The following is a 12,458-nucleotide window of genomic DNA, read 5'->3' as shown; positions in this document are numbered from 1 at the left end:
GCTACAAGTGGCCTTTCTTTATTTTATTTATAGAGTGCTTACACTGATCTGTGTACGGGCTTGTTACTTTATTATTTTATTTCTAGGGACACTTGTCAGTTTTTTTTTTTATCAATAAATACTGTTTGGTCTTACTCTGTTCATTCTAATAGTGAATTTGAATATGAAAATTGTGATGTAAGATGGGAATGAATTTGACCAAAGACTGGGGAAAACAAAATATTCTTACATGCCATGCAGACTACATCTTTCTGGGGTAAAGGTCCTGTTTGCTATTTAAACTTTTAGAAATTTACAACTTGTATAGTTTAAGTGCTGCTCTTCGTGACAGTAAATTGCAACAATTGTTTGCAATGTCTAGAGGAAAACTATTGTGCAGTTTTAATGCTGTTATTGTGCAATAGAGTCTTGTGAACATTTAGTTATGACTGTGTAATAGCTGATGTGTATCTATGTGGCATGGAATGTGTATGTAGTTGAGGAGTAGGTTAGGACATTGAAGTACTTAGTATTTTCTAGCGAAGGGTTTCATTCCATAGAATGAAGTTAAACCAGAAGTTAACATTACCATTTAAGAAAACTATATGGATAACTGTTGTTCTTGATAAATTTCAACCTGCCAAATACTAGTAATCATTATATATCAGTCCTTTATAAAATATTTCAAATTTTTGGAATTCATATATTCTTATAAATGAAAAAAAAATATTTTTTATGTTGCTGCTCTTTTTTTCCAGGTGAACTATGGAGAATATCCTTAGCTTTTAAGTCTTGCAAGGTCACGAATGTGCTGCTCTAATGATGATAAACAGCCTCCTGGAAAGCATGGTTTAGCTTAATGAAGAGGGCATGCTCTAACAGATCTTCGGACAAATGGTCTTTACTCACTTGGTCATACTCTTCCTTGGATAAGGTTAGTGAGGGTCCTCTCGTTCCTTCCCTCTGTCCAAATCCTGTTTCCGAAAATTCGGTGCACTAGACCGTTAAGGCAGTGTAAAAGGATCTTATACCTACCTGATGTGGAGTGCATGTGAGATTCGTGGATGATTTGATGGAACAGGCTCCACCAACCTATCCAACAATCCCTACCACCTTTTAAGATAGGCTCCGAGGCAACATACAAGTAAACAGTCTGATTCTGAGCTGGGTCAGTAGTGGCCTTATGAACACAATGCTGGTGAAGGCCGTTTCAATTTATTTAGCGCAAGTAGCCAGCATGCAGTAATTCGCCACAATGACAGAATGCATGTAATGAGACTTCAAAATCTTCCTGTATTCATTAAATCTGATCCTGATCCTTTCAAAGAGATTGCTAAAGTGATCTAATCTGGGGGACATCATGCGCAAAAGATCAACTGGACCTAGGCTGTGAAGGGTTACCAACGATGGGAGCTTGGTAAGATATATTGGGTGGAATGACTGGTTGTGTGGAATTTGCCACTCCAAAGTTAAATAAATCCTCCAAATTTCTGGGTACCACTAAGGAATGAAAATACGCTGTGCTTAACAGGTTCACAAAATCTGCGTTCAAGACTTCACCAATTGGATGGGTTACATTCGCAAAAAGAACACGTAATTAGTGCAAAACGGTAAATTAAACTTCATAAGCTGCCAAATTAGATAAAAATAAGTTAATAAAGAACACGATAATCAGACCTTTATCACTAGACAATTATGCAATTGCAAGAGCATGTACAAACACACACACACAGAGAAGGAACGCACAAATTTTCAAAAGATAATTGATAAGAATCGCTAAAACGAACTATATTGAAACTGTGATTTCCTGTAGCATATTGGCGCTGATGTAATATTCATCATAAAAAGTATTTCGAATAAGTTAAGAAATTATATAAAAAATATGCCATTCGTAGATAGGCTATCTCATGATACGGTAGATAGCGGGACCTTCAGATCAGCTGATCATAACCAAAGAAGAACCAAATATTAAGTAATTCTTGATTGATAAAATGCTTCCAAAGTAAAAAAAAATAGCATACAAAAATGCATTAATAGTGCATATCATACCCCATGATACAAGATAATGGAATAATGATATACAGTAAGAAAATATTGATAAAATATGATCGAGATGATTGCTAAATCAATATGCTTCATAATAAATCTTTAGAAACTTTACTTTTTGAGTTCGATATACTTCTCGGTCCCAGTCTCTGTCGTAAGTGGACCACCACCTGTGTGTATGTTATCACATCAAACTAGTTATGTGAAAGTGAGAAGAATATTAATTAGATAAGAAAAGCAATAAAACTTAACAAAAACCTATGATAACAGAGAGAAGGTAAAAGACACATCACTGGTTGGGAGATACAGGTATAGATTAGCGGGACGAGCCAACGCTCGGATAATAGAGCATTGTTAATTGGCTAATTGCCTGTGAGACAGTAAGGCAGGATCCTATTGGCTGTGGGATATAAACTGTAGATATGTCGACTGTGGTCTCCTGTCTTACAGTTACAGAAAGGCATACGGCGTCATTACATTCCACTTATGACATTTTCCACTATATTAGTGATGTCAGGGATGGGTTTGTGGAGTGTTTTTAGAAACTAGAATGGTTTTGGAATACAATGCTATTCATAACTCAATTTAAACAAAGGTAGCGCTTGAACCCCTCTATCACTAATAGGCCCAAATAAGGAAACCATATGGGAATTTAGAGCATGCAATCTTGAGTAAGCTAAACCCTGCTTTCCAGGAGGCTGTTTATCATCATTAGCACAGCACATTCGTGACCTTGCAAGACTTAAATGATGAACTATACAAGCATGCACGCACGAAGGAGCTAGCTAAAGTGTTGATGGAGCCAAGCAAACCATGGCTTCCCATTAAGCGTTCTAGCACTGAATGAACAGCAATTCAGCAATGAAAGATGCTAAGCCCTTCACTGGAACATTCAGCGGTGATCTTAAGTCAAATGCACAATCCACATCAACTCACGTACCGGCAAAACCTACTCAGAAGCAAGCACTAGTGACTACCAGAGCTGCCCCTCTAGCAGATAACGCTGTTCAGAGCAATTGTCTTTTCTGGGACCATGACAGTCACTCATCCACTACATGCCCAATTCTCTGATTCAAATAGTCGATTGGTGTGGCTGAATCAACTAGGCTGTTGCACTATATATCTTCTGATGCAACATTTTGCCAGCAAGTGTACTGCCTCTGAGGCTTGTTGAAACTCCAGAGCAGATCACAAAGTGACTCTTTGCCCCAACATATTGACTGTGGGTCACCAACCTGGTGGTCTTAGAGCAGACTCACCTTCAGGCAAACTGCTCATTGTTCATACTACCCTTGAAGACTGGAGTGTTACTGATCCAAGCAACCAGGTTAACAAAATAAACCCTGTCATTCTACCTACCTTCACTGGCGATCTTTTTAACGGGAAACTTGAACACTCAACTTGAGTTTTCCTGAATTATGGTTCCCAACACACATTCGTGAATCCTAACGTAGTGAAGTAATTGAACCTTACCCCTGTCTGAAAAGTCACGTTACAGCTCAACTCATTTAACCAGGATTAATTACCTCAATGTTTAGTTTAATTTGGAAACTGGTCGACATTACCATCGTCTATTTGAACGTGGGCCAGAATAAAAGGATGTTGGCATATACCCGCACTCTAATGGCTAATGACTTACTTCTCGTGGACAGACAGCTAGATGACAATGCGACTGGTATATAGATCATCCTCAGAGCCGATTATCTTTTCTGACTCCTCGAGCATACTCAAAACATAAAGGGTGTCAATTTGTTTAGTATGCCCAGTGGATATGTGTTTTGGGGAGATCTGCGAGACTATTCACAAGAAGGGACAGAGCTCCAGAAGATCAATAGCCTGTTCTTCAAACTAAACCACATCAGTTTAGTAAACACCGTAAGAGTGGAGCCCCATGTCAAGAATCTTTGGAAACTTGAGGCTATGGGCATAGGCAATGAACCCTTCAGCTATCTTCAGGCCCAGGTCATTGATCTCTTAAAGCGCACTACGCAGTACGCAATCAGGAGACACATTGTGCAACCGCCCTTCAAGAGCGGTAGCAGACAGGTAATAAATATTCCTAGGGCTTTTGCCCAACTGATGTCCCTTAAAAATCTAAAGACCCTCAGTTATTGACCAAGTACCAGGTCATCCTTGTCTAGTACATAAAAGAGGGCTTCATCAAGTCGGTCCTTCATACTAACATACAAATGCACTATATGCCACATCATCCTGTCCTTTAAAATTCCACCTCGACGTCGATGAGCATAGTGTTCAATGCTTCTGGTAAATCAGGACCGATTTCAAGGACTCTAAAGGAGTCCTTGTACACAGGACTAAACATAGCCTCAAAAATCCCCACCATGATCCTGACGTTTAGTGAGAAGCCATTTTATTTGATAGTAGATATCTTCATATCTTTCTTGTGGTTAGAAAACACCCAAGAACACTATGATTACCATCGCTTTGTTTACTTTAAGGACTCGTGTATGACGGAAGCTGTTGCGTACCACTTTGTAGGTAGTCCTGTTTGGAGCCACTTTGAGCCTGTATTTACTCAACCAGATAATCCAACACCAGCTTGATACTCAAACAAGTAGTCTTGCTTCACAGCTTAAAACGAGCTTCTAGGTTTATGTATTATTAGTTAAACACTAATAATTATTTTTAAGTATTTTAGTAATGTTCAAGTTTTGTGAAGTTTGCGCATGCTCACTGACGACAGTGTAAAATTGTGACGGTGGGCAGTGGTACTGTCGACTGTCGACGTGGCCAGTGACTGACAGGTGGAGGTTGTGCACGTAACCAACTGTTCGTGCATAGTTGCTGAGGAGTGCAGCTGTGCACTCATGCAAGCAAATGGTGTTATGTAGCTTGTGTTCTTTAAGGTATGCTATTGTTTGTGTAATGAGATTTGTAAATTATGGATATGTTTCGGTTGAATAGTCTTATCGGCATTTTGACATTGTTCCTCTACTATATTGTAGTAATGTTGTATTTTAGGATGTGTTAATGTAAGAGCTGATAGAAGAAATTAGCTGATATTTAATGCATGAGAAATCTGCTGGGTATCAGAGAGGAGGCATTCTTTTAAGTGACTTTTTGCAGTTAATTGTTACTTATCTTATAACTTGGTGATAACGGTGATTGTGTGATGACATTATTGTGATGATAACTATTAGTGAGAAATTATATATGTTTGTTCATATGGTGATAAGGATTAATGTTTCTGCTAAGGTGATACGTAAAAAGAAAAAAAAAATTGGGTATGTTATACTGACTTTTATAATGTTACAGGTCGAAATTAAATGTTTTACGACAAGCTGAGTTTTTATCTGGTACCTGAGCATACATTTCGACAACACTCATCATGGCAGATAAAGGGAAAAATGGCAGCTCCATGGGGGAAAAATGATAGTGCTAGGATGTCACTGGAGGCACAGAAGAAGGCCAAACAGCAGAGGGGAACCGCAAAGGCAAAACTAACACGTAAGCTTGATAAGTTTCATGAGTATATGTTAGATCAAATGGCATTAGAAATTTTAGAAGAAAGATATGAGAGTGTTGTTAAGGCTTATGATGAAGTTGAACTAGCTAATGAACAGTATTGCAATTTATTAGATGAGAACTGTGATGCTCAATTGATAGAGGAGGCTAACGTTTATATCAAAGCATTAGAAAATAGAAAGTGTGCAGGTCATGTGATATTTGTGAAAGTTAAAGACGAAATGCAGGTGAAAAAAATTTTAAAAGTAAAACCGATTGATGTGCCCAGGTTTCACGGAGATGTGAGAGATTATAGCAATTTCAAGAGAGATTTTTTTAGACTAATGCAATGAAATTATGGGAAAGATACCTTTGTGCTAAGACAGTGTCTCTCAGGAGAGGCCTTGGATACAGTTCGTGGTGCAGATCATGACTTTGATAAAATGTTTGAGCGATTAGAGGAAACTTTTGGAAACAGCAGAACCATTATTGATGTAGTAGTAGAGGACATAAGGTCAATTAAACCTATTTCCGAAGGGGATAGTGAGAGTTTCATTAAGATGGTTGATAAGATTGAGCAATGCTATCTTTACTTAGACCAAATGAGTTTGGCTTCAGAATTAAATACTGCTAACATGACTAGCCAGATAGAAAAACTATTACCACCTACACAGAAGCGTGAATGGGTTAAGTTAGCAGAGTGTGTAGATAATCGTGACCTATTCGGAAAGTTGTTGGAATACCTTTTGAGTGAAAAGAAATCAATGAAATATCTTAATGCTAATAATAGAAGCAATAATAATATTAAGGCTAAAGTGAATTATACCTGCACTTATGAAGATCAGCGTAGTACAAAGCAAGGAAGAGAGTCAGATGTAATGGAAAGGATAGCAGGACTTGAAAAGGCTATTACAAATATCACTGACCTTTTCACTAAAATTACAGAAGACAATGCTGAACGGAAGAGGAATAAGATCAGTGACAACACAAGGCTGCATAGGTGCTGGTATCATGGCTCAGATGGACATGAATTCTTAGACTGTAAAACTTTCCAGAACTTGAGTATCAATGACAGAATGGAGAGTGTAAAGAAGAAAGGTATTTGCTTTAATTGCCTTAAAGGTGTTCACATAGCAAGAAAATGTCTAAAGAAGTCCAGATGTAATACTGTAGATGTTAACAATGAACCTTGTGGGAAACTTCATCATACTATTATACATGAGGGATTCATAACAGGAAATTCCTTTGTAAGTCTGAAAAGAAACGGTGTTTTATTTATGGTTAACAAGATCAAGTGTGGTAATCAGGAGTTACAAACTTTATTTGACTCAGGAGCTGATATAACAATGATAAGAAATGATGTGGCTAAGGCATTGGGACTGAAAGGAAAATGTGTCAGATTAGCTGTGACTAAATTGGGCGACAGAACTGTGACATACAGTAGTAAAGAGTATGATCTGGTTTTAACCGACAAGGATGGGAATGATGTCAATGTTACTGCTTATGGAATCGATGACATTACATCTCAAGTCGGTAAGGTAGATTTATCAAAAGTGAAACATTTATTCAAGGGTGTTAGTGTATGTGCATTAGATAGACCTTATGGGAAAATAGATCTCCTAATTGGTTCTGATTATTGCTCTTTAATTCCAACAGTTAAGGAAACTGTGGCTGAAAATTTACAGCTCAGGGAATCACAGTTTGGAATGTGTGTGTATGGCAGTCATCCCGACATTGTTACCTTATCAGTGTTTAGGAGTAATCCAGGCATTAGCATTAATCATATTTCCAGTACAATATCCGACTATGATATATCTGTAGAACCCGTAATTGATATTAAAGCACAGATAAATGATTTCTTCACCATTGAACACTTAGGAACTGATTGTAATCCCAGATGTGGTAGTTGTCGTTGTGGGAAATGTGCAACAGGCAATGGCAATTATAGTATAAAAGAGGAAAAGGAGCTGGCTCTTATTGAAAGTGGGTTGATGTATTACCCAGACAGAAAAGAATAGTCTGCTAAATTTCCATGGACTAAGGATCCCAAACTGTTGCAAAATAATGTATCTGTAGCTGTAGCTAGACTGAAAGACACAGAGAAAAGATTGATGAAACTGGGTTCAGACTATGCTCAAGCTTATAATCACCAGATACTTGACATGACAAAGCGCAATGTAATTCGGAAGTTATCCGATGAAGAGGTTAAAAACTATGTTGGTCCTGTCACATACATTCAACATCATGAAGTGTTAAAACCAGGATCTGTATCAACCCCATTGAGAATTGTTTTTGATTCATCGGCAAAGTATATGGGCCAGTCTCTAAATAGTTCTTGGGCAAAGGGCCCTAATATTTTGAACTCAATGTTTGGTATATTACTAAGATTTCGTGAAAAGGCTATAGGCATAGCCGGTGACATAAGCAAAATGTATAATTGCATTAAGCTTCCAGAATTAGAACAACATGTACATAGATTTGTTTGGAGAAATTTGCAAAGTAATGGCAAACCTGATCACTATGTAATGACATGCATGGGTTTCGGGGATGGGCCCTCAGGAATGATTGCAATGTTAGCTCTCAGACATACTGCAGAATTGTCGGTAAAAGACTTCCCAGAAGCATCACATGTGATAATGACTAATTCCTATGTAGATGACATAATCCATTCTGTTGAGAGTAAAGCTGAGGCATTTAGCCTAATTAGAGATATTGAAAATGTACTCTCTAAAGGCAGTTTTAAAATTAAACGATGGACCATTACCGGAGATAATGAGCATTCTGACTTTGAAGTGTCCCAGAATAGTAATGAAAGAATACTTGGCCTTAACTGGCAATGCAATAAGGAAGTGTTTTATTTTAAAACTAAGTTAAATTTCTCTCCAAAATATAAGGGTGTAAGAACAGAACCAGACTTAAACAAGTTGAATTTCTTTGAAAATATACCTTCTGTTTTAACAAAAAGGGTTGTCGTCAGTCAGATGTGTTCTGTTTACGACCCACTGGGGTTTTTGCTTCCATTCACACTGAAAGCAAAGATTTTGCTACGAGACACTGTGAAATGTGACTTTAAATTGGGATGGGACGATCCCTTGCCTTCCTATTTAAAAGAACAGTGGGTGTCATATTTTTGTGAATTATTTGGTACTGAAACTCTGTATTTTGAAAGGAATGTTAAGCCAACCTCAGCCAAAGGATTGCCTTTACTTGTTATTTTCAGTGATAGTTCAACAAATGCTTATGGTGCTGTTGCATATGCTAGGTGGGAGTTAGAGTCTGGTGCATTTGAGAGCAGGCTCATTGTGGCAAAGAGTAGGATAGCCCCCAGTAGACAGTTATCTATTCCAAGGCTTGAATTGTGTGGAGCTGTTATAGCGTGCAGTATGCGTAAAGCTATTAAAGATGAAATGACATATAAATTTAGTTCGGTAATGCACATAACAGATTCCTCCATTGTTAGAGCACAAATCCAAAAGGAATCTTATGGCTTTGGAACTTTCGTAGCCACTAGAATAGCAGAAGTTCAATCAAAAAGTGACCCAAATGAATGGTGGTGGATTGCTTCTGGATTAAATCCTGCTGATCTATTGACCAGACCCCAGGACCCTTTAAATGTTGCAGTTGTCTATTCATGGAAATATGGTCCAGAGTTTATGGCCCTTCCTTTAGAAGTGTGGCCTATCAGTCAATCGGTGAATTGTGAGTTACCTGATAGAATTCATGTTAATCTTGCACAATACTCTGTTCATGAAGAGACCATAATTGATGCGTCGAAATTCAACAACTATAATATGTTAATTGCAGTCACTGCTAGGATATTTAACATTGTTAAGGTGAAATCTTTTAAGGGTGTTCTAAAGAAACTTGAACCTGGATCACTCCAGGAAGCCGAGAGGTTTTGGATTATGCAAGCACAAAAAAGTCTTCCTGAGAACTGGGAAAAATGCTTTCAAAGATTAGGACCATTTCAAGCTGAAGATGGTACAATTATGGTAGGACAAAGAATGGAAAGATGGTTGAAACATAATTGGAACCAAGATAGCTTCATTCTATTACCTGGTAAGCATCCATTTACAGTCTTGTACATTAGTTATTTACACAGGTTGGATCATGCTGGAGTTGATGTTACACTATGTAAGCTTCAGTCTAAATTTTGGGTTCCTTCAGCACGTAAAATATAAGATCGATAAAGAGAGGTTGTATTCTTTGCAGGAAACTAGATGCCAAAGTTGAAGGTCAAAGAATGGGTCAGATTTCTGATGAAAGAATGAGTCCTTGTCCAGCATTCTATCAGAGTGCTGTGGATATTTTTGGACATTTTCAAATCAAAGATAATGTAAAGAAAAGGACAACTGGTAAAGCTTATGGTGTTATATTCAATTGTATTGTTACACGTGCCGTGTATATTGATGTTGTAGATGGATATGATACTTATAGTTTTTTAAAGTGTTTCAGAAGATTTACAGCGGTTCATGGCTATCCTGATACTGTACACTCTGACTTAGGCTCACAATTGGTATCAGCAAGTAAAGAACTTAAGAGTGATATTAACAACTGGAACATACACGAGATCGCTGAATTTGGAGCAAAGGAAGGCTTGAAATGGAAATTTAATCGATCTGCAGATGCTGCATGGCAGAATGGGGTAAGTGAGGCCTTAATTAAGTCTGTAAAAAGGTCTCTGTCAATGCTCATAGGAACTACTATCTTGACATTTAGTGATTTGCAGACAACATTTTTTAAAATAGCAAACTTAATGAATGAAAGGCCTATTGGAATATAATGTTACAGGTCGAAATTAAACGTTTTACGGCAAGCTGAGTTTTTATCTGGTACCTGAGCATACAGTTTACAACTTGCAACATTGCTACGAATTAACCACGGAAATCCTTAGTGTAATACCTTTTATAGGAGCAATCATGCTGGAAGCCAGCATGCCCTTACCTAAATACCACTAATTCGTCTGTCATGACTGGAACACCACTAATGACACATTTGCTGTCAAACTTTCAAATTAACACCAAAAGGAAGGTTGTCTTTCTGTTCTTGTCCTTCATTGACCCTATTGGCCTTATCTCACCGGTCACTGTTCGAGGCAAACTCTTCATTTGAAGACTCTATATGATTGATCAGAGTTGGGATTCAAGACTGAGCACAGGCTTAATTCGCGAGCTTGGTGATTTTCCTAAAAAGTACAACGTTCTTGATAACATCAAGGGGCCTCAAAATGCCCATAATGATTACTAGGCCTTCTTACAAGTGTATGAGTATGCCTCCAAGCAAGTCATTGGAGTGGCAACCTACCTGGTCACAGATGAATGGAAATGCCAGCTCCTCACAGCCAAGGCAAAAGTCATTCTCAAATGTATGCCGGAATTGGTTGAAAGTCAGTCCTTTCCCAAGGTTGAGTTAACTGCATTCCTGTATAGATGCCGGATGGCCCAGTAACTGATTGAATTGCGTCCTGAAACCTAGGTCTCCACAAAGGTGTGGTCTGATGCCTTCACAGCCCTAGAGTGAGTTCAGAGCCGGCAGAGCACGGCCCTAAGCATCCTAAATAGGGTCAAGGAGATATGCGGTATCAAGTTGAACTTTCGTCTGTTACTCAATCATGTCCCCACATCGTGCAATCCTGTCAACCTGGCATCACTGGGAGTAGCCAACAGAGTCGTCCCTATGTCCAACTTCTGGCTTCATAAACCATCCTGGCTAACAGACATCTCAGCTTACTCGGACCAAAATAGTTTTATGAATGAATGGGAGATAAAAGCTGGTTCCATCAGAAATTTCTTGCATCAAACTCAAAGGTTTGCACATTTTACTTCTCCTGACAAGACGGTTAAGAGCTATGCAGCTCTGCTTAAACTAACGAGTTGATGGGCCGAGCATGAATTGGCCCACTTTATCTATAAGTTCCTAGAGAGACTGCTTACTGCCATCATTCATGTCTCATAGGGCGGCGGTTCACCTGACATAATTCAATGAATACAAGGTAAACCCAGCTTCTTGACGTCATAAGAATGCACCTCTATCAGACAAAAGAATCAATATATTGACACCAGAGGTGTGTTAAGAGGTTGTTCCCTCCTCAGAGACAGACCCCCGAAGTCTGGCTACATGGACCTCATTCTCCTATAGTACCATTGTGCTCTCAGTAGAATCATTGCTGAGCACTGGCATGGAGTGCTGCTACACTGTAACACCTCCTCTCTACTTGTTAACTTGTGCAATGAATTTTGGGTTCCCCTAATGTGACAAGTGAAGAACCACATTCAATGGTGCATACACTGTAAAAAAATACAATGGCTGCCATACTCGACCTCTCTGTTAGCTTCAGTCTACTTCAATTATCTCAGCACAGAGGTCCCTTTCAGAGTAAGTGGACTACACTGGCTTCAAGGTACACCGCTCACATGTAAACATGGTTTATGTAATACTGATACCTGCACTGACATGCAAATGGTAGCTCAAGAAACCGCTACATCATTGACAGTTGTGGAACTACTCCTAGCGATACGAAGGTTCGTTGCCCAATTTGTGAAGCAAAAGTGTATTGTTACTAACAATTCCTTGACCTTTAAAGCAAGCCAGATGCTCCTGACAGAGATCATGCAACCCCCTGTTATTGACAGAATCAAATGAGCAATTGATTGAATTTGCCTATCTCAACATGCGCAAAACCACTGACTTCTGTCACCCGACGAATGATTAGTTTTGTAACCTTAGTCCAAAAATCGAATGTGCGGTAAATGATTGGCCCCTAATGTAACTGGATGCAAATTATCTAACTGATATACCCTTCACACAGAGCTACCTACTCTATGGTAGAACCCTCTCATTGGCAACCCAATTCCATCTGGCAGACTTGATTGATCATGCTTCTCAAGAGGAAAACTTCCTCTGCCATGACTACCTGAAACTAACCAACATGGGAACATTCCTTAAGAGGTGTAAGTATGATTACATCA

At 38.6% G+C, this 12,458-nt stretch overlaps 2 protein-coding genes across 2 annotated transcripts; both read left to right on the top strand.

The window, feature by feature from the left end:
• Positions 1 to 7,601: 7,601 nt before the first annotated feature.
• LOC137636045 (uncharacterized) lies at positions 7,602 to 9,671 on the top strand. The gene has a single exon (XM_068368474.1). The coding sequence runs from the start codon at positions 7,602 to 7,604 to the stop codon at positions 9,669 to 9,671; it is 2,070 nt and encodes a 689-aa protein (XP_068224575.1).
• Positions 9,672 to 9,733: 62 nt separating this feature from the next.
• Positions 9,734 to 10,273, top strand: LOC137636043 (uncharacterized). The gene has a single exon (XM_068368473.1). It carries the CDS (start codon positions 9,734 to 9,736, stop codon positions 10,271 to 10,273), a length of 540 nt encoding a protein of 179 aa, XP_068224574.1.
• Positions 10,274 to 12,458: the final 2,185 nt, after the last annotated feature.

The sequence above is a fragment of the Palaemon carinicauda genome, unplaced genomic scaffold (assembly GCF_036898095.1).
Source record: "Palaemon carinicauda isolate YSFRI2023 unplaced genomic scaffold, ASM3689809v2 scaffold217, whole genome shotgun sequence".
Taxonomy (NCBI): domain Eukaryota; kingdom Metazoa; phylum Arthropoda; class Malacostraca; order Decapoda; family Palaemonidae; genus Palaemon; species Palaemon carinicauda.
The sequence above is the reverse complement of the archived record's forward strand: the minus strand, read 5'-3'. Positions and strand labels throughout refer to the sequence as shown.